This window comes from Notothenia rossii (assembly GCF_949606895.1).
Source record: "Notothenia rossii genome assembly, chromosome: 9".
Classification (NCBI taxonomy): Eukaryota; Metazoa; Chordata; class Actinopteri; order Perciformes; family Nototheniidae; genus Notothenia; species Notothenia rossii.
Genome location: NC_136907.1, coordinates 53448124 through 53473928, shown reverse-complemented (window position 1 = coordinate 53473928; position 25805 = coordinate 53448124). Strand labels below are relative to the sequence as shown.

General features: G+C 46.7%; 1 protein-coding gene and 1 long non-coding RNA gene across 4 annotated transcripts in view; one reads left to right on the top strand and one right to left on the bottom strand.

Annotated features, from left to right (window-relative positions):
• Window positions 1-1910: 1910 nt before the first annotated feature.
• The window catches only part of LOC307018917 (post-GPI attachment to proteins factor 6-like), a 55304-nt gene continuing 31409 nt past the window's right edge, over window positions 1911-25805 (bottom strand). The window contains exons 18-20 of one of the 3 annotated variants that reach the window (XM_079649416.1): window positions 23798-24029; window positions 22115-22215; window positions 20544-20971 (exon numbers count right to left, since the gene is read on the bottom strand). In XM_079649416.1, coding sequence (XP_079505542.1) covers window positions 20699-20971; window positions 22115-22215; window positions 23798-24029 — 606 coding nt within the window. In that variant the 3' untranslated portion in view covers window positions 20544-20698. Of the gene's footprint in view, window positions 2099-20543; window positions 20972-22114; window positions 22216-23797; window positions 24030-25805 lie in introns of those variants that run through there. The other 2 variants (XM_079649417.1, XM_079649418.1) reach the window with 2 other exon arrangements.
• On the top strand, window positions 20857-23945 carry LOC307018920. The gene is made up of 3 exons (XR_013802544.1): window positions 20857-20995; window positions 22043-22217; window positions 23809-23945. It is a non-coding gene; the product is annotated as an uncharacterized lncRNA (long non-coding RNA).

Sequence of the window (25805 nt, the reverse complement as noted above, 5' to 3'; positions counted from 1 at the left end):
GTCGCGCAGAAAGGCCGGATCGGTTCGCTGACAGCCGGCACCGCCCTTTATTATTATATTGTCTAAACGGCATCATGTAAGTTGCGCTGACAGGCGACACAGAGGTCCCCAAGCCCCCCCCCGTTGACAGTTCACGAGCGCGTCCATAGTGTCTCCCGTCCACCCACCACCCCGTCCACCCAGCAAAAACATCCCCACTACACCACTGATTGTAGTAGTACACCAACATGGATTAAACGTGTGTTTTTTTTTACCACAATGTTGAGGAAATTAATGGATCAAATGCACGGATTATTATTATTATTCCCACTCCGATCGGGACACTAGGTCCACCGTTTCCCCGCAGCGAGGCTCCCCCCGTTGACAGTTTACGTGGGCTGGGCTGGGTGCAGTGGCGGACTGGCCATCGGGACGAATCCCGATGGACCGGTACCGAAGTGGGCCGGTCGGATAAGTCACTAGCACATCCCCCACTCCCCCCGTTGACAATTTACAAGTGGTACCGAAGTGGGCCGGTCGAGAGTCCCGGGCTGATTTTTAGTCCCAGTCCACCACTGGCTACATGACCTTATGATCGCCCATATTGACGCACCTAATTCCTAAACTTCTAACAGATACAAAATAAACCGATCCTTCAGCCTCATATGAGCTCTCAGACACGTTCAAAATTAAACTGTCATCGCTGTCTGAGCTTGCTGCTGTGTGCCCCATCATGCGTTTACATGCAGATGCTGGGATCCTGAACGGTGCAGCTGGAGCGCTGTGCCCGCAATGACGTCACACATAATTTGGCGGGACTTGAAGAATCCCCGAGAAGATCTAGAAAATTGTCAACATTGAAGGGCAGATTAATGGTTCTATTTCGTATATGGCTTCGCCCTCTAAGGCTATCGCCAGCGCCGTATAGACTGAGAGTTATGTCATCTCCGTTCACTCCAATGGACCACTTTTTTACAGCAATGGCGGATCGTGGAGCCTCTCAATCGTTCCCCGGAAGTTAGCGCCAAGGCTAGCAGAGCTGTAGAGTTGCAGCATAATAGACCGTTCGTGACGGACTTTTAAAGGTAAGAAGAAGCTTAAAGATTTATATTGCGGATATTATCAGTACATCTGATTCAAATTAACATGTGTATTAAAGGATGTCAGTGGATTATCCCTAAATTAGTAGATTTAGGGAACGTTTACAGATAACAGATTAAGCTAGGATACCATACCATAGTACCATACACTATACCATAGTGGTTGAATACACAGTATTAGGAAACACTTTATACTTACTGGACATGTTATACTCATTATATACTGTATATAAAATATGACCAAGAATGTGAGACAACTTTATAGAAATTCATATCACATCTGTTACTGATGCCATTTGTCATACTTTGTTAAACTCACAAATAATAAAGTTCCATAACTTCAGTTGGGAACAAAGACCACACCTTATCTCCCCAAGGCAATTTCCCATCCAATAGGTGTGCTATATAGGTGTGTATAACCCTTTCTCCTGTCTGTTACTTCCTCTTTCAGCACAAGAACCAGAGGGGGATTCAATGGAGCCTGAATACCTGCACTGAGACCCTCACCCTGCACCCTGAGTCTCAACTCTCAGTGTTTTTCAAGCCTTTCCCTGTTTTTTGTATTCAACAAAACATTAAGCTTTCCCAATGGTGTGGTTTTCGTTTTGTGAAAAAGTGCAAATGCAGTGTTTGTATACAATAACCTAACCTCACATATTTTTTTGCTCTTGGTCATGAAATTGCTCCTGCTGACTTGTGCCAGCCATTTTTTCCTCCGCTCTGTGTCAGTGGGGAAGCCGTACATTCGTACTCCTTTCTCAGAGCGATTTGAGCATCCCCAGGCAGCACAGCAAACCATGGTGGCGACTAGGAGGCAGCACAGCAAACCAGGACAACACGGAGGAAAAGGCACAGACAAACTGCATGATATGCTATTCAATGTTTATTGAATTCCATGTATTTGCAATGGATGGTCCTAAAACAACACATTTAACATCATCATCATCATCATGCTGCTGCTGCTGCTGCTGCTGCTGCTGCTAGTCCTTTGATAGTCACCTGTCGGTCTCCTGTCCTTTCTGAAAGCCATAAAGATGACATTAGTCATTTAGATAACTTGTGTCCTCAATTACCATGGGATTACTGAAACTACCATGAATTTAAGAAAATGGTAGAAATTAATCTAATCTGAATTTTGAAGCATTCCTTTAGATCCCCTCCCTCTAAATATATCAATAAACATTAGAAAGTGATGCTCCTGACTACTATACAAGTTTAAGAAGATAATATTGGTTTGAAAGAATTCAAAGCTATAAATAAACAGCAACAGGCTCTTTAACCAAGGCACTGTTAGCCTAACATGTAAACTAGTTGTTCACACTAATCCTAATATTATCACTTAATATTAGCAAATTCTATTTTATTTTTTAAAACATATTGATGTAAATACATACACATATCGATTTGTTGTATAAATATTGCAAATCAAAACCTTTATTCACTAATAATTACCAAAAGTCGAAGTTCTATCTCCTGTTATCAATGCATTCACATTGCCCGCCATGAACTTCCGGGGAACGATTCTCGTCTGCATGAACCACGTGACGATAACCGTTTTTGGACTTCCGCTGTCGTAACTCTTCTATCTATACGGCGCTGGCTATCGCTATTGGGTAATCCCCCTGCGCCCCCGCGCAGCACTGAAACACTTGTAGTCCACGCCCACCCGCAAGGTGGGCCCCACCCTCGGGCCTCCTTCCGGTATAAATAGGAAGGTGGCCCGGCAATCTGCTCCCTCTTTTTTTCAGCAAACCAGCACAGTTACTGAAGCACAGCAATTGAGAATCATCATGAGCAACAACTGCGTCCGTGGTTGTCCCTCATGTGGCTCTGGGTTCATAATGAGTTATGACCTGCAGAGATAAAAGCAGTATGCGAATCCTGCCGGGGGTCAAAGCACGCGCACGCGGCTCTAAACCAGCAGGTAGCATGCACTGCGCTCGTCTCCCCTCGGGCGACAGGAAGCGGAGAGCGGACACTCTTGCTGCTGTGGCCGAGGAGGAAGATTGGCCCGTCCAGGCTTACGAGCCCGCTGACGGGGCCTCGTGTCCCTGGGGCAGAGTGCCGGGCAGGAGTCCGAAGCAACTCCTGCCCCGCCTCCCTCCACGGTTCACCGTTCGGTTCTCCCCTCCCTCCTCTCCCCCGGAAGGGGGAGACAGAGTCGGAGCAGGGTGCCAGCTTGGCGGCCGAACATGCTTTCCCCCTCTCCGTCACCACAGCGCGGCGGCGTCTGTTATGGAGACGGCCAGAAAAGTGCTACTGGATGCTCCAATCAGCCCGGACGGGCTGTTCGGACCCCAGTTCATGAAGACGGCCGCGGAACAGGTGGACGGCATGCTCCGTCCCACCTCTCCGCTCCCCCGCCACCCTGGAGACAGGGTCTCCCGGCGGCGAGTCAAATGGGAGTGAGGCTCCCCCGCTCCTGGTCGGCTCCGCGAGAGCCTCCGAGGAAGCGGAGCCGGTAATTAAGCCGGCTGCCACTAATCCGATGATTAAGTAGGCAGCAGGGCTCCCTGCAGAAGCCTGCTGGTTTTAACCTATCGGTTAATAAACCTGCAGAGCCTGCGGCATTCCTCTGTCCGAGATAGCCTCCTACACACGGTCATAACCCATGAGCGCCGGTATAACGCCTCATGTGGACAGCACTGCACACACCTCCACTCATCCCCTGAGCGTGTACACGCCTCATGATGACAGCCGGAGTGAAACGCAGCGTGTGGAGGTTTCCTCGCAGCCCTTTCGCCTCACGGGCAGCGGCGGCGAAGGCAATGCCCCGCCTCCCTCCACGGTTCACCGTTCGGTTCTCCCCTCCCTCCTCTCCCCCGGGCGGGGGAGACAGAGTCGGAGCAGGGTGCCAGCTTGGCGGCCGAACATGCTTTCCCCCTCTCCGTCACCACAGCGCGGCGGCTTCTGTTACGGAGATGGCCAGAAAAGTGCTACTGGACAATCCAATCAGCCCGGACGGGCTGTTCGGGCCCCAGTTCATGAAGACGGCCGCGGAACAGGTGTACGGCATTCGCCAGCATGTACAGCTGGCTCCAGTCGGCTGATCTGCCACAGCGGCACCAACGCCCGCAGCAGTCGCGGCGTCCACGCCGGCCACAGGAGGCCGCAAGCGGAGAGACGCCCACAGCAACCGCCCCGGCGGCTGCAGGGGCTCCGTCCCACGTCTCCGCTCCCCCGCCACCCCAGAGACAGGGTTTCCCGGCGGCGAGTCAAAGGGGAGTGAAGCTCCCCCGATCCTGGTCTGCTCCGCGAGAGCCTCCGAGGAAGCGGAGCCGGTAATTAAGCCGGCTGCCACTAATCTGTTGATTAAGTAGACAGCAGGGCTCCCTGCAGAAGCCTGCTGGTTTTAACCTATCGGTTAATAAACCTGCAGAGCTCGCGGCATTCCCCTGTCCGAGATACGCCTCCTACATACGGTCATAATAACCCATGAGCGCCGGTATAACGCCTCATGGGGACAGCACTGCACACACCTCCACTCATCCCCTGAGCGTGTACACGCCTCATGATGACAGCCGGAGTGAAACACAGCATGTGGAGGTTTCCTCGCAGCCCTTTCGCCTCACGGACATTGGCGGCGAGGGCAATGGCGTGGCTCGTCACCATGACGACCATTACAGCACATCAAAGAGAAGCCAGAACGGGGGAATGAGCAGTATTCCAGGCTGAGTGTCCCCAGCGGAAGCGCCCGCAGCGCCACGGCGCCAGGGCTCGCTACAGAAGCCTGCTAGTTTTAACCTATCGGTTAATTAACTGCAGAGCTCGCTAATTAAGCCGGCTGCCACTAATCTGTTGATTACCAGCAGGGCTCGCTGCAGAAGCCTGCCCGTTTTAACCTCAGTTAATAACCTGCAGAGCTTGCGGCATTCCTCTGTCCGAAATACGCCTCGTACACACGGCCTTAATAAACCCATGAGCGCCGTTATAACGCCTCATGTGGGCAGCACTGCACACACCTCCATCCATCCCCTGAGCGTGTACGCGCCTCATGATGAGAGTCGGAGTGAAACGCAGCGTGTGGAGGCTTCCTCGCAGCCCTTTCGCCTCACAGTGGCGGCGAGGGCAATGGCATCACAGAGAAGCCAGAACGGGGGAATGAGCAGTATTCCAGGCTGAGTGCCCCCAGCGGTAGCGCCCGCAGCGCCACGGCGCCAGGTCTCGCTGCAAGAAGCCTGCTGGTTTTCACCTATCGGTTAATAACCTGCAGAGCTCGCTAATTAAGCCGGCTGCCACTAATCTGTTGATTAAGTAGACAGCAGAGTTTCTCAGAGGGGCAGCGCGTGTGTCTGATGGACAGATGGATGAGCAGGCTGATCAGCAGAGGATACGTCCTGCAGTTCGCCTCTCCCCCACCCCCACAGTTCAATGGGATACAGGAAACACTCCTGTCCTCCCAGAAGCTATGTCTTGCGCTCCAATCCGAGCTGCTGGAACTCCTGTTGAAAGAGGATATTTCCAGGGTTCCTCAAAGGGAGGAAAATCAGGGGTTTTCACTCCCGTTATTTTTCTAATCCCGAAAAAGACTGGGGGAATGAGACATCCTGGATCTGTCAGTATTCCACATGCTGACGATCAAACAGGTGCTGGAATGTTTTCACCAGGACGACTGGTTCACTTCCACCTGAAGGATGCATACTTCCACGTACCCATCATCCCGAAACACAGGAAATTCCTGCGTTTTCCATTCAGGGAATATCAGACCAGACAATCGTCTGCCGTTCGGATATTTCCTGGCTCCTCGCATTTGTGTAGAGAAGGCTGGAGCCACTACACAGAGGAGGGATGAGAGTGTGGTTTTCCTCTGGACGACCTGCTATTTGCTGGCTCGCCCCAGGGAGGAAGTCGCTTGACAGACGGTACATCTCGTATCGCATCTGTCAAAGCCTGGGTTTCATAATAAATTGGAAGAAGAGCTGTCCTCTTCCCTCTCTCTCAGACAATCGTTTATCTGGGAGTGGAGTTAAACTCAGCCAGCATGAGAGCGCGACTCTCGCAGCAGCGAGGGGAAGAACTGACAGCTCTCCTCCGGCGTGTCACAACCCACACAGCCCTCTCCGTGACGCAGCTGCTCGGCGTTGGCGTCAGCTGGTCACGTGATGATCCCCCTGAGTCTCTTCCAACAGGGGGACACTCCAGAGGTGGTTCATTCGCTGCAGAAGCCTGCTGTTTTAACCTATTGGTTTATAAACTGCAGAACTCGCGGCATTCCTCTGTCCCAGATATGCCTCCTACACACGGTCATAATAACCACGAGCACCGTTATAACGCCTCGTGTGGACAGCATGCACACACCTCTCATCCCCTGGGCGTGTACGCGCCTCATGAGGAGAGACGGAGTGAAAGGCAGCGTGTGGAAACTCCCTCGCAGCCCTTTTGCCTCACGGGCAGCGGCGGCGATGGCGTGGCTCGTCACCATGAAGACCATTACGGCACTTCACAGAGAAGCCTCTCCCCCCAGCAGTTCCATGGGATACAAGAAACACTCCTGTCATCCCAGGAACAGTGTCTTGCGCGGTTTTTACCCCCGCTATTTTTCTAAATCTCCTCTGTCCGGTACTGAAGCACAGCAATTGAGAATCATCATGAGCAACAACTGCGTCCGTGGTTGTCCCTCATGTGGCTCTGGGTTCATAATGAGTTATGACCTGCAGAGATAAAAGCAGTATGCGAATCCTGCCGGGGGTCAAAGCACGCGCACGCGGCTCTAAACCAGCAGGTAGCATGCACTGCGCTCGTCTCCCCTCGGGCGACAGGAAGCGGAGAGCGGACACTCTTGCTGCTGTGGCCGAGGAGGACGATTGGCCCGTCCAGGCTTACGAGCCCGCTGACGGGGCCTCGTGTCCCTGGGGCAGAGTGCCGGGCAGGAGTCCGAAGCAACTCCTGCCCCGCCTCCCTCCACGGTTCACCGTTCGGTTCTCCCCTCCCTCCTCTCCCCCGGACGGGGGAGACAGAGTCGGAGCAGGGTGCCAGCTTGGCGGCCGAACATGCTTTCCCCCTCTCCGTCACCACAGCGCGGCGGCGTCCTTTATGGAGACGGCCAGAAAAGTGCTACTGGATGCTCCAATCAGCCCGGACGGGCTGTTCGGACCCCAGTTCATGAAGACGGCCGCGGAACAGGTGGACGGCATGCTCCGTCCCACCTCTCCGCTCCCCCGCCACCCTGGAGACAGGGTCTCCCGGCGGCGAGTCAAATGGGAGTGAGGCTCCCCCGCTCCTGGTCGGCTCTGCGAGAGCCTCCGAGGAAGCGGAGCCGGTAATTAAGCCGGCTGCCACTAATCCGTTGATTAAGTAGGCAGCAGGGCTCCCTGCAGAAGCCTGCTGGTTTTAACCTATCGGTTAATAAACCTGCAGAGCCTGCGGCATTCCTCTGTCCGAGATAGCCTCCTACACACGGTCATAACCCATGAGCGCCGGTATAACGCCTCATGTGGACAGCACTGCACACACCTCCACTCATCCCCTGAGCGTGTACACGCCTCATGATGACAGCCGGAGTGAAACGCAGCGTGTGGAGGTTTCCTCGCAGCCCTTTCGCCTCACGGGCAGCGGCGGCGAAGGCAATGCCCCGCCTCCCTCCACGGTTCACCGTTCGGTTCTCCCCTCCCTCCTCTCCCCCGGGCGGGGGAGACAGAGTCGGAGCAGGGTGCCAGCTTGGCGGCCGAACATGCTTTCCCCCTCTCCGTCACCACAGCGCGGCGGCTTCTGTTACGGAGATGGCCAGAAAAGTGCTACTGGACAATCCAATCAGCCCGGACGGGCTGTTCGGGCCCCAGTTCATGAAGACGGCCGCGGAACAGGTGTACGGCATTCGCCAGCATGTACAGCTGGCTCCAGTCGGCTGATCTGCCACAGCGGCACCAACGCCCGCAGCAGTCGCGGCGTCCACGCCGGCCACAGGAGGCCGCAAGCGGAGAGACGCCCACAGCAACCGCCCCGGCGGCTGCAGGGGCTCCGTCCCACGTCTCCGCTCCCCCGCCACCCCAGAGACAGGGTTTCCCGGCGGCGAGTCAAAGGGGAGTGAAGCTCCCCCGATCCTGGTCTGCTCCGCGAGAGCCTCCGAGGAAGCGGAGCCGGTAATTAAGCCGGCTGCCACTAATCTGTTGATTAAGTAGACAGCAGGGCTCCCTGCAGAAGCCTGCTGGTTTTAACCTATCGGTTAATAAACCTGCAGAGCTCGCGGCATTCCCCTGTCCGAGATACGCCTCCTACATACGGTCATAATAACCCATGAGCGCCGGTATAACGCCTCATGGGGACAGCACTGCACACACCTCCACTCATCCCCTGAGCGTGTACACGCCTCATGATGACAGCCGGAGTGAAACGCAGCATGTGGAGGTTTCCTCGCAGCCCTTTCGCCTCACGGACATTGGCGGCGAGGGCAATGGCGTGGCTCGTCACCATGACGACCATTACAGCACATCAAAGAGAAGCCAGAACGGGGGAATGAGCAGTATTCCAGGCTGAGTGTCCCCAGCGGAAGCGCCCGCAGCGCCACGGCGCCAGGGCTCGCTACAGAAGCCTGCTAGTTTTAACCTATCGGTTAATTAACTGCAGAGCTCGCTAATTAAGCCGGCTGCCACTAATCTGTTGATTACCAGCAGGGCTCGCTGCAGAAGCCTGCCCGTTTTAACCTCAGTTAATAACCTGCAGAGCTTGCGGCATTCCTCTGTCCGAAATACGCCTCGTACACACGGCCTTAATAAACCCATGAGCGCCGTTATAACGCCTCATGTGGGCAGCACTGCACACACCTCCATCCATCCCCTGAGCGTGTACGCGCCTCATGATGAGAGTCGGAGTGAAACGCAGCGTGTGGAGGCTTCCTCGCAGCCCTTTCGCCTCACAGTGGCGGCGAGGGCAATGGCATCACAGAGAAGCCAGAACGGGGGAATGAGCAGTATTCCAGGCTGAGTGCCCCCAGCGGTAGCGCCCGCAGCGCCACGGCGCCAGGTCTCGCTGCAAGAAGCCTGCTGGTTTTCACCTATCGGTTAATAACCTGCAGAGCTCGCTAATTAAGCCGGCTGCCACTAATCTGTTGATTAAGTAGACAGCAGAGTTTCTCAGAGGGGCAGCGCGTGTGTCTGATGGACAGATGGATGAGCAGGCTGATCAGCAGAGGATACGTCCTGCAGTTCGCCTCTCCCCCACCCCCACAGTTCAATGGGATACAGGAAACACTCCTGTCCTCCCAGAAGCTATGTCTTGCGCTCCAATCCGAGCTGCTGGAACTCCTGTTGAAAGAGGATATTTCCAGGGTTCCTCAAAGGGAGGAAAATCAGGGGTTTTCACTCCCGTTATTTTTCTAATCCCGAAAAAGACTGGGGGAATGAGACATCCTGGATCTGTCAGTATTCCACATGCTGACGATCAAACAGGTGCTGGAATGTTTTCACCAGGACGACTGGTTCACTTCCACCTGAAGGATGCATACTTCCACGTACCCATCATCCCGAAACACAGGAAATTCCTGCGTTTTCCATTCAGGGAATATCAGACCAGACAATCGTCTGCCGTTCGGATATTTCCTGGCTCCTCGCATTTGTGTAGAGAAGGCTGGAGCCACTACACAGAGGAGGGATGAGAGTGTGGTTTTCCTCTGGACGACCTGCTATTTGCTGGCTCGCCCCAGGGAGGAAGTCGCTTGACAGACGGTACATCTCGTATCGCATCTGTCAAAGCCTGGGTTTCATAATAAATTGGAAGAAGAGCTGTCCTCTTCCCTCTCTCTCAGACAATCGTTTATCTGGGAGTGGAGTTAAACTCAGCCAGCATGAGAGCGCGACTCTCGCAGCAGCGAGGGGAAGAACTGACAGCTCTCCTCCGGCGTGTCACAACCCACACAGCCCTCTCCGTGACGCAGCTGCTCGGCGTTGGCGTCAGCTGGTCACGTGATGATCCCCCTGAGTCTCTTCCAACAGGGGGACACTCCAGAGGTGGTTCATTCGCTGCAGAAGCCTGCTGTTTTAACCTATTGGTTTATAAACTGCAGAACTCGCGGCATTCCTCTGTCCCAGATATGCCTCCTACACACGGTCATAATAACCACGAGCACCGTTATAACGCCTCGTGTGGACAGCATGCACACACCTCTCATCCCCTGGGCGTGTACGCGCCTCATGAGGAGAGACGGAGTGAAAGGCAGCGTGTGGAAACTCCCTCGCAGCCCTTTTGCCTCACGGGCAGCGGCGGCGATGGCGTGGCTCGTCACCATGAAGACCATTACGGCACTTCACAGAGAAGCCTCTCCCCCCAGCAGTTCCATGGGATACAAGAAACACTCCTGTCATCCCAGGAACAGTGTCTTGCGCGGTTTTTACCCCCGCTATTTTTCTAAATCTCCTCTGTCCGGTGCGCGCGCTGTCCTGCTATGTGGCGCGCACGGCGGCCTGGCGCCGTTCTCAGCGCCTGTTCGTGCACTATAGAGAGAGCTCGATCGGTCAACCTCTGTCTGCACAACGGCTGTCACACTGGCTGTGTGAGGCTGTGTCACATGTATATGTCTCCTCTGGGGTGGAGCCCCCGGAGAACATCAAGGCGCACTCCACCAGAGGAATTTCCTCCTCCACAGCTTTGCACGGAGGAATGTCAGTGGAAGATATTTGCACGGCTGCATCTTGGTCTTCCCCCTGTTCATTTATTCATTTTGATTTGAGGGATGTCTCCCATTCCTCTCTGACACACCCTGTACTGGGTGTCCTGTCGGGGTGAGTGACGTCAGGGAGCCAGCTGTGCGCCTCTCTCCTGCCTTTTGGCACGCGGAGAGCGGCCCATTTCCCCTCTTATTGGAGGGATGTTCCTTTTTCCTCTAACACACTTTGTACGGAGTGCCTGGTCAGAGTGAGTGACGTCAGGGATCCAGCTGTGCGCTCTCCTGCCTGTCTGCACGCAGAGAGCTGCTGTTCCCCCACTACGATCGCAGGACGAGGTGGGACTTTCGTCTCTACTTTCTCACAGCGGCCGGTATGTATTGTTCCCAGCCTTCACCCCGTCGGGAAGATAGGCATGGTTTGCTATGTTCCAGGTACGGTGATGAGCCATTACGCATCGCATTTCAAGCAGGGGTGTGTTATTGAGCAGGTATGTCTGTGATTCTAGTGCCGGGCGGACCCAGTGGGGCGCAGACTACATCATGCTTTGCCCTTAACCCAATAGCGATAGCCTTAGAGGGCGAAGCCATATACGAAATAGAACTGAGGTTACCTACTGTAACCCCAGCTTCTATGAGTAAATGGCGCAGCCCTCTAAGTACGGGGCCCCACTGGCTCTACGAATAGCTGAAGAAAAGTTATGTTGTATAGGAGCAGATTGCCGGGCCACCTTCCTATTTATACCGGAAGGAGGCCCAAGGGTGGGGCCCACCTTGCGGGTGGGCGTGGACTACAAGTGTTTCAGTGCTGCGCGGGGGCGCAGGGGGATTACCCAATAGCGATAGCCTTAGAGGGCTGCGCCATTTACTCATAGAAGCTGGGGTTACAGTAGGTAACCTCAGTTATCAAAGTACAAATATCCAAAATCAATTCAGTAACGGTTTTCAAGGGGACAATATTTACTCAAATTGATGGGTTTGGATGATGGGGGAAACTCGTGTCACAGGCTCTTTAAGGCAGAACAGTTCAAGTGGAATGCATTAGATTATGTTCGACATTTACTTAGTACATTAAATAAAGAACTGTAATTAAGTTTCGAGGTACTTTTCTTGAGTAGTTCAGTTGCCTGCCACTTCACTTTTAATATTCTACTTTTCACTGTACTACATTTATTTGACAGCCTAATCTGAAGATTCAAAATAGAAATACGAAAAAACAATAACATTGAAATGATCCACATTGATGCATCAATTAGGAAAATTCAATAAATAATATGTATTTTTCTGTAATGGGCCAATGAACAGAATGAGTACCTTCACTTTAGGTATTTGAAGTGCATTTTGATGCCAATATGTGTATACTTTTACTTGAATGCAGGAATTTACTTGAATATTTCTACACTGATTTTTTAATTTTCCATGGATTCAAAAGGTTTACAATTAGTCTCATTGGAAATCTGTGTTTAGTGCTATTTTAAAAAGAGCACTAAACAATTAGCTTTCAGGATAAACCAAGGCAGTGGCCGTTTCTCAATGTCGAGTAAACCTGCTGCAGAGCCACTATTTCAAGTATACTACGTCATCGAGTGGCGCCGAAGGACTGTTTAAATCAGCGTTGCCCAATACGTCAATCGTAAGGATAGTGTGGGTAGATCGCATGGCATTGAAAAAAGAGAAGAAAGATTTTTCAAAGTTGGCCTTTCATCCATCCTTACTATGGCATTTGCTATGGTACTTACGTACAGGTAACACTCTCTCAAAAGTTGGGCCATTTTGTCCGATCTGCCGCCCTGCCCTATCTGCAGTGCGCATGTGCGAGATGGTCCGCCATATTGGACAACTCTGTATGGCAACCCCAGCGCTGGGCAACCCAAGCAAAAGCACAAAAAGAAAACGAGAGAGAGATTAGTTATTGTTATTACAACGTGACTTCACTATTATTTAACAACTCTTTTTATTGGGTTCTTTTATTTGGGGTTAAGTACATTGTCAGAATAAGTCAGAAATGGATTTAACTTCTGTTAGACAGCTATATGCCATACATTTTTGCATACATTCACAGTAAATATGTATTCAGTATGTGTAAAATGTCCTACTTGGGTTGCCGTACAGAGTTGTCCAATTCATCCATGGTAGTGACAGCATAGAGTGACAGCGCCAATGAGCAGCTCTCATAGGAAAGAACGAGACCCCGCCTCCCACGCTATGCTCCCACGCTGTATCTAGTTCTTATTATACATCCATGGTTGGGTTAAATGCCCAGCATTCAACGCCACTCGATGACATAGTATACTTGAAATAGTGGCTCTGCAGCAGGTATACTCGACATTGAGAAACGGCCAGTATACTTAGCAAATATTACCCGCTTAACATCTTCATGGTAGAAATGAGTGCAGACATTTTGAGGGGCTGTTGCTAGAAACTCACATAACCCCCATTTGATTTGAAGTTAAATCAATATTTAGGGCTGTTAGTGGCATGGTACTTCTCCTTGATGTTAGCTTGTCACTGTTAGCACATTAGCATGTATCAACCTCTCAGCATTGCTTATCAAACACACTTCATGGACCATCAGATATACTTTGGTAAATGAAATACAATTATTTTATGTGAAAACTGTCCTGCTGCTAGTAAAACAGACACTGATCTCAGAGAATCCTTCATTTTCTCTGAAGACGTCGGACCTGTGCGAGAAATTAAGTCCGTTTCCCTCAATGCTTCTAAATCCCATAATAAAGAACTCTTCAAAAAACAATAAACACTAAAGTCAATAATGAGAGCAGACTTTGCAGGATGTAAACTCAGAAGCAGTGATCCTTTCTTTGAGAAAATCAAACAATGTTGGTCTCACATTATCCCAAGCTGGATTTAATGTCTTTCATAGATCAAGAGTCCTGGTTGAGTATGGGACAGAAGAAGCTGGTAATGATACCTTATGCCTATATCCACATTCACTGACAGAACAAAGCCAGGTGAAGGAGATTTATGTCCTTTCTTTGTCTTCCTCCAACGAAGGTTTTGATGTCTCCTCATATTTCAATCGATCACATTACATGGTATTAAGCTAACGTTTTATCGAAAGCGACGAACATAAACTTAATACCGTCGACATGGGTACTGAGCAATTTGGGGTTAAGTAAGGACACCTTGACATGTTGACTGGAGAGGGTGGGATCCAACTGCTGACTACCTGGTTTGAAGAGCATCACACTAACCCTCTGTTCTGTTATATATGACAGAGAGAGAGTGTTAAACAGTGAACACCTGTGATTGAGTCATGCATAATAACAACATGGAGGGGGAAGCATTTATGAAAAAAGTGATATACTGTTATTAACTCTATTTCTGCTTTTGGTTATCTCACGCAAAAATTTGTTTTAGAGTTTGTAGTCCAAACTGACACGGTTAAGTTCTGAGGGGCTTTAACTACAGGTTCACCCATCTGGTAATGATTAGCTTAGAAAACTGAGTTTGTAGAGACTCAGACTTGGTGTTTGGCCTTGGGTAAGGATTTGACCAAGATTCTGCAACTGCACACTATTTGCAACCACATCACACACCTGCAAGCAGGAAGTGGAACCAAACTAAACTTCTGAAACTCAGACAAAGCCAGCATGCTTGGTGCTGTGGTGGTACTCTGGCAAAGCAATGTTCTAATGTAGGCTGAGTTTCCAGACTGAATGGGGCATTGTTTGATGCCACCATGAGAGCCACATATGATCGTAACATCTTTACATTAGGTGGAAAATTAGATCATATAGCTCAGAGGTGCCCAGTACGTCGACTGCGGTCGACCGATCGACCGCGGGGGCCATGCTGGTAGATCGCGAGTCATTCATTTAAAAAAAAATCCAGCTCCGTTCAAATAAACATGATCCCTCCTCCCTTGGCCTCCCTGCCACTTAATTCAGGAGTTAATAACACGATAAACACGACAAATCCAGACGAGATCTCTCTCCGCTGTCTGTGTGCGAGGGGGCGGGGCAGTTTACACACACGCGGCTGCTCCATGCAGCAACACACGGCGGGGATAGCGGAGAGAAGCGCTCCAAGGTGTGGTTAAATGTTACCCGTCTTGAGGTGGACAATGCTCGTTGCCAAGAGTGCAATAAGAGTTTAGAATGTAAGGGCGGTAACACGAGCAATTTGTCTAAACATTTAGCAAAAGTGCACCACATTCAGACGGAGGAATGCGCCGGGTTCGACTGTCTTTCTAGTAGCTCTGTAGCCCCATCCACGAGTAACGTTTCCACGTCAGGTGTTATGTATGCTAGCAGCAACACACAGAGTTAACTCAATTATACAAAGAGTTATTTATTTAGTTAAAGTTTCAGCTATTCTGTTTACAATTCTGTCATCACATTATTTAATACGATTTGTTAAAACATTGTTGTTTCTTTTGATGTGAAACATTATTTATTTAATTTATATAAAAAGCAATGTTAATTTTGTTCACAATTTCTTAAGTTAATTGAATAATATATGTATTTTTGTATCAAGTATTCATCTTTATTGTCTTCATTGTTAGTTTCCACATGCCTAAAACAACCTCAAGCTAAATCTAAAAGTTGATTAAATAAGAGTGTTTGAGAAATTGTGCAAGGCATACAGTAATAGTCCGAATAGTCGATTAATCGTTTCATTAATCGATAGATTAATCGATTATCAAATTAGTCGTTTGTTGCAGCCCTATTGTAGTTATCCCATGTATAAATAAAACATGTTATTCAGCAACCCTTGCAATTTGGGATTTTATTTTTGGATGGTAGACCTCGGGGGGCTGGTCATTTCAAAAGTAGCTCACCAGCCAAAAAAGTGGTGGCACCCCTGATATAGCTAATATGCCAATAAATAAGGGCTGGCTCAGGCTTGCCTTGGGCATAAACTAGAGGCATACACGTTCCCTTTTACTTTTTCTTTTCCTTATATTCTCCTAGCCTGTAAGTCTTTATTATGATATTAACCTGAAAATGACCATTATAGATAATATTTGTTCACAGTTAATTGTGTTTTTTGCTTTTCCACAACGTGATGTACGGTTGTATGGTGTACACATTTTAAAGCACACTGAAAAAAAGGTGTAATTTGTGATATAAGGCTATATCAATAAGATATGATGCATTTATTTACTGTCTTAAGATTTTATTTTGTCTTACATCATTTGTAAGCCCCATCAAGTCTGGGTCCACCTACACAGTTCCTGTAAGAAACAAACTTCCTACACCCTTTCAGAATTAACTCACTCACTCTCTCGATCGCGCCTTTTTCACTCTAATATTATCTGTTGTCGCCTTCCAACAGCCGAACAGTAATGCATCACTTTCTCAGAAACAGATGTCCTTATCAACGTCCCACCCATGAGCCCTACTGAGCCCTGCACTGACAGTGCAATCTGCATTATGAGAACAGAACAATCTGCCTCTAACGGAACCCAACTGCACACGTGTGAGAGACAATGTGAGGCGAAAGCTGGAAGCCAAGGTGCTGCAACAAGTAGCAGGATTCTTGGCACAGTTGTTCCAGGAAGTCTTAACCCTCCTACTGTCTTCGTTTTCCCCCCTTACTTTGGTGTTTGCGGTCAAATTTGACCGGTCCTGTTTAAACTGCTATTACATTAACACAAAAAACATTAATAATCACCAAATTTCATTTAACACCCTTTCAAACTGTACATATTGTATCAGACTACTGGTATACATGAAAAACTGCAGTTAATACACAAAGAATAGACACTGAACATGTATTGTGTGTGCCAGGTGTGATCCATGTGGGGGTGATGGGCCTATAAGAGCGGGAAATGTGTCAATTTGTTCTGTGTGTGTTTGTGTGTGCCAGGTGTGATTCACATGGGGGGATGGCACATAAGAGCGAACACATCTAGAGTATGTGTAGATGTATATATATATATATATATATGTGTGTGTGTGTGCGTGTGTGTGTGCGTGTGTGTTTTCTGATCTGGATGGCTACTAATTCCTTTTCTCTAAGGGACCGGGAACACCATGGGTGTTACAAAGTTGACTAAATCATCCAAAATTCAATGAAAGTGGTGATCAGCAATTGTACATGTTCAAACGTCTACTGTGAAGGATATCATAAAGCCTTAATGCAATCGAATGTAAAACAAAAAAGTTATGATTGATGAAAGTAGTAAATTGGTCAGATTTGACCCAACGACAGCAGGAGGGTTAAAGAGAAAACAGTTGCACAATTGTAAGACGTTGCTAAATAAATAGGGAAGTAGTGATTTCTAATTATGGCAACGATACTGAGCACACAAAGGTACAGAAGAGTATCAGGGTCTGGAAAATGGGCAACAAATTGAGGAAGAAGATTTTGTTTATTTTAGTTTCGAGAATAAGTTTGAAATGTTGATAATAATGTTCAATATCCTTTAGAACAAACTCCCAAAAAATTGGAAAGTAAAAAAAAAAACACTTGGAGAATAAATAAGAAATCGTTGGGATTAAGTAAAAAAATATTTTGGAAGTTTCCTACATTAATGTACACTCCTATTGTATATGCAGGAATCCTGAAGTCAAATTTAATACCTTTTAAGACCTTTTTTAAGACCCTTTCCATACATTTTAAGACCTCATCGCAACTTTGAGTTCTAACCGGTTACATTGGCGACACACTTTACCTCACATTTACTATATTGATTGTAAGATAGCAAAACTAAACAGAGTGCAGACAGACTACTGAAGCCTCCTCTCCACATGAACTCCAACCTCTCTGTGAGGGTCAGGTTTAATGCAGTATGCTGCTTTTTTGCTTCTGTAGACTCTGTGCTCTTTCATTCCAGTCAAACTCCTCAGAAAACATTAGAAACCAGTATTTGACCAATAAACAAAACAATTGACAAAACTTTGAACTATGAAATATATTAAACTTTGGTGAGCTTCAGTGGGGTAATGCCATATAGGAGCTCCCTCTCAAATACCCAGGGGTTAAATTGGGCTGGGGCTGTCCGGGGCTAAGCCCTGGCACATAGGACGATGCTCTGACGTCATCACCCTCACACATTTGTCATATGTTTACAAAAAAGGATATATATGTTAAGACTTTTCTCGTTCTTAATATAGACTATATTAGGGTCTATATATGTTGACTTTACTTTAAAATAGCAGATCTCTGTGACCGGATATAGTTTGGCTTAGACCCCGGCCCCAAGAAGACGCATACGGTAAAACGCATACGCAAGCGCAAAAAAGGCTCCCGTTCACATGCATTCGATTCATTAACGTGTCCGTTCACACTAGACCGCTGGAAATGCTCGAAACGATGTAGTACATATGTCAGGCCTGTAAGTGGCGCTGCTGCCGCCCGAAATACACCAAAAGCAGCGAAGAAGACCCCGGAGCATGGTTTTCATGGTTGCCCTTCTGTTTATTCTCTGCGGTGGACGGCGTGTTCTCCTGCTGTATCTCTCAGGCAGCGCCATCTCTCAGGTAGTCCACCAGCAGATGAAAGACACCCACATCTCCGCCTCTTCCAAGGGACGAGGGGACCGTGCGGCAGAGTTTCCGTAAAAGAAATGTTCCGCCGGTCAACATGTCCGTTAAAATTTAAATCTTCCGTACAAAATTAGAAAATTGCCGATCAGAGGTCTTCTTTGTTATTTATTGAGCTTTAAAACAAATTGATAACGACTCTGTTCTCTGTATAATAATATAATAATATTTAATAAACGGTGCCTGCCTCTTTTTTCCTCCCCCTCTTCTGACTGCCCGGCAGCAGCAGGAGACGTGGGGAGAGGGAGGCGGGCTATTTCATCGTTATCAGAAAATGATAGGGCTTACACACGGAGCCGTTGGACCTCCAGAGCGTTGCGTATGCCGGTCTACCCACCTTGGGACCCGTTACCGTAGTCGTTTAGTCCCCCCCCCCCCCCACCACACACACACAGAGCGGAGCAAGGCAACGAAACTTAAAATAATAAGCAGCATTTTACGGTGAGCTATGCATGGGGCCGCCTTGGGGGGTTTCCCGACATGTCGTTTCAGTAAATTAAAGGGTGTTTCTTGTTGTCGTTGCTGTGAACCTTCTTAATACCTTGGAAAATGCCGTTTAATACGTTTTAATACTTTTTAATAGCCTTCATTTTCGCTAAATGTATTTATCAACTTTTAATACTTTTTAAGACCCCGCGGACACCCTGATAAGAGGACCAATTTATGTATATATAAATATATGTACCTAATAAAATATCAATTTAATTGGTATTTGCTATATGTACATTTGGGAACGCTTCATGGAGGGGGGAAGGGTGGGATTGGGGGTTTACAACTTCAATGCTCAACCATTTGTGCTGTTGTGAAAAACTGATAAATAAGGTTTTTTTTAATGTATTGAACAAACTCTAAAATCGCAGAAATAAATTGAAAATAATTTAGAAAATAAACAAAAAATGTTGGAATATAATGAATAGTCAAGAATAAACTCGAAATGTTAAGGATTAATTTTCATCAAATCAAACTTAGCTCATACAGAACATTTGATCTTTAAAATGTTTACTTTAGACTTTAATCTTGAAATTAAAAGTAACAAAATAAATCTCTCTTTGTTTCCTTCTCAGCGGAGGCAGAACACACACAAAAGTATATTATGAGGAAGTAAGGTAAAGAGGGGTGGGATGATGCAACTCTCCTCCTGGATGAGAGCAGCTGGGGTCCTGGGGGGGCTGCAGATGGATGATAAGCTATCTGTCTAATGGCAGCGCTGAGCTGATGCACACAGGGCTGGCTCCAGAAGACTGACATATTTGGCAACGTAATGACCCACGTTATAGTTAGGGCAGAAGTGAACAGTATAGCCTACCGGTAGATAATTGTAACTTTTATAACTTTGCATCCGCCCTTTATACTTTTTTTTTTCAATGAAAAAGGCAGGAGTCGTGTGGCTTCTGATTATTTTCAAACGTTTTGCGTGTTATACAGATATAGTATTCCTATCTTTTAGAGGTAATACAAAGCATTAATTCAAATTATTCTTAGCAAGCACAAAATATGTATTGTGTTCTTAATGTGGAGAAATATATGTTATGTTATATATTTTTCCACATTAAAAGGTGGGGTAGGTCATTTTGGAGAAACCAGCTCGAGTGCGCTAGAATTTGAAAATACAAAGCCGGAAAAAATCTGCCACTTCCTTACAGAGCCCCTCCTCTAACACACATGAACGTGCACATAAACAATGAGGGCACGAGATAAGTTTTTGCGGTTTGTGCACAGGTGGAAGGCTGACAGGCAAGTAGGCCATCCAGTTATTTTAGCCGGGCCGTCTCAGATGAGATTGGTCGTGCTTTTTGCAGCGCTACGGCTTCCAAGGATGAATATTTTTTATGTATTTACTGTCAAAGCACTTTATGTATTCATTGCTATCGGGATGTTAAGAGCATTCCATGGAATATAACAAAAAGTGTTTCTGAAATAAATTACATTCAAAAACCAACTCCTAAATGAGAAATCACATGCAAATATTTAGGAAAATTCATTGATTATCATCAACTTATTTTTACAACCATATTACTCCGTTATTAGACCCCTATTACACCATTATTGTACATGTATTACACCTACGTTACTACTGTTATTACACCCAATTTACACAATATTACACGTATGTTATACATGGACACAGCTTGTCAAATGACCGTTTCCCCAGGGACACAGAAACCATTTAAGGTTTAAAAAAGAAAAACATAAGATTTGCATAAAGCATAATCAACCTTTAGACAAAATCCTCTCCATGCCATCTTGTATTTTTCAAAGATTCAAATTATGCCCTCAATAACCCATTCTGAAAGCTGGTGTGCTGTATTTGGAGACAGCAGTGACACCAAGTGGTTGAAGGAACAACATCATCAGTTAGGTAAAAAAAATATTTATTAGACAACGTTAGCCCCACAGACTTTTAGCAAAAGCAACTCTGCCTGTTTATATCGTTATAAATCACTCTTATCGTAATAAATCACTCACACACATCATTCAACTGACAAAAACACTTCCCGTCCACACACACATTAACACACACCTTCACATTGCAAACACATCATCTGCGTTAGTGGCTGGGTCTGAAGGGGAAAGACATTCCCGTCATGAAAGGCTGAGCCGGGTACTGAGGGTGAGAGGAGGGGTGTGTGGGTAGAGGTGGGTGTGTGGGTAAAGGGGTGTGTGGGGGGTGTGTGGGGTGTGAGGCGATGGGGGAATGCGCTGAGTGCGGGCTGAAGGCCATTGCAGGAGAGTGTATGTTGTTGTAGTACATCACGGGGCCGGACAACACCAACTGGAGCAAACTGGGGGGAAAACAAGGACAAAAAGTGAGTAAATGTTTGTATGGAAGAAAATATATATAAATAATAGTACAATTTAAATCTGTTACGGTCTTATATGGTATAAGTGTACTATTTTACGTATTATAAAGTGACTTGAATTTAATTGAGTAAGTCATTTTTAGGTACAAAACAAAAAACAATGATTGAGAAACATCCACAATACAAAGGGCCTCCATAAAAACAACAATTAGTCGTCAACGATTTAACGACTAGTTGTTTTCTAAAGACGCTACTACACAAAATCTAAAAATACTTGCAAGTCCACTTGTACCTCAACTCCCGTGGTTTCTGACTTGAGCTTTTTGCTACCTTCCCCCAAGCCTAAAGATTAAAGAGTGTGACATGAAATGAGTCATTCCCCATCATTTCCTGTATCGACTATTGATAATACTATTTATTATTGGGTCATAAAATGTGTGTTTTGTGACTCAAGTCCAAACCTCTGCATTTTAAGCACAGATGTGAAAGCTGGGGATCGTTTTATTGATTTCGTTGGGAGATTTGACGACAGTTCACCTAATTCCTCACTTCATTTCAACAAATATGACAACAATCAATCAGGTTACTGGAGACCACCATGAATAATTCATTTGACTGATAATCAGTTGGAAAAACTCAAGCAAAATCAACTTAGTTTGCATACAAAATGGTGGTCAACAAAAATGAGCAGGTGGAGACACAATGTTATTTGTTTAAGACTTGAAACTCAAAACTAACGTCTTGGCACTTGCCAGTCTTGACTTGGGACTAAAGCACAAACATGTGAGACTAACTTGTGACTTGCAAAAAATGACTTGGTCTCACTTATGATCAAATCTAAAATCTCATCAGGGATCTACCTCACTGTGTTGGATCTTGTTCTAAACTGCAAAAATATTCGATGGCTATTTTTGAAAGAAAAAAGATTAGGTGGGGTACAGATGTGTTAAAATGGTGGTCAAACCCGAAAGACGTCGGCTGTTGGAGTTTTGCAGCTATCGCCATTTCAATTAAGGAATACATTCTATTGTAACCCGAGCCACTTCTCTCTAGATCGAGATGAAACCAGGCGACCATGGACAAGATCTTAGGTCCAATGGGCTTAAGACAGAGGATGGTTCTTACTTGTTGTGTGGCAGGCGGGAACAGATGGCTCTCAGGTCCTCTGCAGAGAAGGCAGCATGGAATAAGCAAGATGAGACAATCCATATGACGACGGATCAAACCTGTTAGTTACTTTTTCATTCATCAATTCAAATCTGTAGCTTTCCACACAGCTAAATCATTAGCCTAATAATCATGTTCATGAAATGTGAAAATGCAATAGCTAGGAAACAGATAGAAGGGTTTATGCAGATAATGCAAACATAGCATGATCTTTGTAGCTTCAACTAGTTCTGTAAAAGGGCCTATTTGTTTTATGACACCTCACACGGATGGAATCTGAGGTCTTTATAAAAACACAATGTATCCCAAGAACATTCCTGGATACATCAAAGATAAAGAAATGTCGATACCAGCTTGATTGAGTGTGATAATAGCATAACAAATAAATAAAGACATGTAAAAGTGTTTGTTGCTGTATGTGTGCTTTGTATAGAAAATTAGACCCTCCAGAAAAACGCGATTCTGCGATCGCAGAATTTACTGCATAATCAGCAAAATGGTGCAGATTTTTTAAAAGGCCGCATATTTATCAAAAGGCCGAATAATCCCCGCATTTTTCCACACAAAGTTGAGAAAAAAAAAAGTGAACTCGTCTTGACGTGACGTCATCAGCTCGCACATCACAAAATGTAAACAACACTGTATAGAGTGAACGTGTGGAGCTCACACGATAGAGAATACACCAAGATGAAAAAATCTAATCCATCTCATTTACCGACGAACATTTCTACTAAAGACCGGGCAAAAAGTTGGGGGAAACTATTCTGCACCCCGTGCAACTGTGTGTTGGAGCATAAGAGAAAATCGACGGTGACGACCCACTTTGATTCATTCAAATATTCGAAAATGCTTTCTGTTGCTGCGGACAAGAAAGCCAAACAACTCACGTTCACCGAGGCATCAACCTCCAAAACCCTTTCGAGGGCTACAAGAAACGAAGTGAGTAGCCTACAAGATTGAAGCTGGTCAGATAACGAACAAGTAAATGAAAACAGAATGAGGCGGAGAAGTGTGTTTGTGTGGGGGGGGGGGGATTTGTGTGTGTGAGATTAAAATAGCCCAATTGCTTTTACAATAAATAAACATTGAATGTGTTTAATTGAATAGTAAAGGGGTTTAAAGTTAGTGGCACGTTGTGTGTGAGAGAGAATAAATAAGACAGCCCAATATTTTAATTTTTTTTAATTATTTTTTCCCGCATATTTAGCATATTTCCGCATATTTCGCAACTTCCCGCAATTTCACCGCATAAAATCACATAAAAACCCTGCATGTTTAATCGCATAACCAAGGATTTTTGCCCGCGTTTGTCTGGAGGGTCTAGAAAATACAGGACAGAGAGATGAGGCCACTGTGCTGCAGGGGGTCAATAAGCATCTACCAATCAGAGGGTCAGCAGTTTGACCCCAGCCCCTGCACCATGTAGAAGTGTCCTTTGTGAAGGTACTTAACAACTTTGGATAAAAGCATCCACTAAACATTATGTAATGTACACTCAGCTGAGTTTTAATATTTGTCAAGTTCATGACAAATGAGGCCCAATAATGAAGCTTTTTTTGCCTTTGAGGCCAACTATGACAAGTGTAATGTATATGTTATGAATGTCCTCTATGCTTCTACCCCTTCTCTCCCCTCTCTCACCTCTGGAGCAGAGCAGCGCCCCGTTGGCCATGGACACCTGCAGAGCCTGAGCCAGCCGGTCCAGGGCGAGCTGAGGCAGCGCTCGGGTATCTGTGGATGGGGCGTGTTTGTCCGCCTGGTCCAACAGCCTGGAGAGGTCAGAGGTCAGCGAGGCCAGAGACTCCATCTGCAGCAGAGCCAGGCGACCGTAAAGACCCTTCTCATTCAGGATGTTCGGCAACAGCATGAGGACCTGAGAGCGGTGGGAGGAGGCGAGTTTAAAGGTCTCATTCTGCTTTCAAAAGTTCAATTGGAATTCAAGATGATGTATGTATCTACATGCTTGTGTGTGTGAGAGGGGATGCCGTATTATGTGATCTCAACTAGGACTGCCCCTAATTAGTCCACTATGACTTCTGTGCTTTGACACGTCAGTTGGAAAACCCCTCACACTTCACTCATTAAGGTTATTTTGTGTCTCTCTGAGCGAGGACAGGACGAGCCCACAAGGGGACATGAGAACTCTGCAGCAAAAAAGTGTCCTCCATATCAAAGTCATCGGAGAGCAGCTTCCCGAGTGCCGGCTTTATAACAAAACACAGAGCTTAATTATCCCTGACAACGTGTGTTCCTCTCTCAGACTCGGAGGGAAAACGCAGCAGTGAGTCAGGCAGTAGCTATAAGATACAGTGGGGCAAAAAAGTATTTAGTCAGCCACCAATTGTGCAAGTTCTCCCACTTAAAAAGATGAGAGGCCTGTAATTTTCATCCTAGGTATACCTCAACTATGCGAGACAAAATGAGAAGAAAAAGAAATCCAGAAAATCACATTGTCTGATTTTTAAAGAATTTATTTGCAAATTATGGTGGAAAATAAGTATTTGGTCAATAACAAAAGTTCATCCCAATACTTTGTTATATACCCTTGAAATGCTTCTTACGAAGCCACTCCTTCGTTGCCCGGGCGGTGTGTTTGGGATCATTGTCATGCTGAAAGACCCAGCCACGTTTCATCTTCAATGCCCTTGCTGATGGAAGGAGGTTGTCACTCAAAATCTCACGATACATGGCCCCATTCATTCTTTCCTTTACACGGATCAGTCGTCCTGGTCCCTTTGCAGAAAAACAGCCCCAAAGCATGATGTTTCCACCCCCATGTTTCACAGTAGGTATGGTGTTCTTTGGATGCAACTCAGCATTCTTTCTCCTCCAAACACGTCTAGTTGAGTTTTTACCAAAAAGTTCTATTTTGGTTTCATCTGACCATATGACATTCTCCCAATCCTCTTCTGGATCATCTAAATGCTCTCGAGCAAACTTCAGACGGGCCTGGACATGTACTGGCTTAAGCAGGGGGACACGTCTGGCACTGCAGGATTTGAGTCCCTGGCGGCGTAGTGTGTTACTGATGGTAGCCTTTGTTACTTTGGTCGCAGCTCTCTGCAGGTCATTGACTAGGTCCCCCCGTGTGGTTCTGGGATTTTTGCTCACCGTTCTTGTAATCATTTTGACCCCACGGGGTGAGATCTTGCGTGGAGCCCCAGATCGAGGGAGATTATCAGTGGTCTTGTATGTCTTCCATTTTCTAATAATTGCTCCCACAGTTGATTTCTTCACACCAAGCTGCTTACCTATTGCAGATTCAGTCTTCCCAGCCTGGTGCAGGTCTACAATTTGGTTTCTGGTGTCCTTTGACAGCTCTTTGGTCTTGGCCATAGTGGAGTTTGGAGTGTGACTGTTTGAGGTTGTGGAGGACAGGTGTCTTTTATACTGATAACGAGTTCAAACAGGTGCCATTAATACAGTTAACAAGTGGAGGATAGAGGAGGCTCTTAAAGAAGAAGTTACAGGTCTGTGAGAGCCAGAAATCTTGTTTGTTTGTAGGTGACCAAATACTTATTTTACCGAGGAATTTACCAATTCATTCATTACAAATCCTACAATGTGATTTCCTGGATTCTTTCCCCCAATTCTGTCTCTCATAGTTGAGGTGTACCTAGGATGAAAATTACAGGCCTCTCTCATCTTT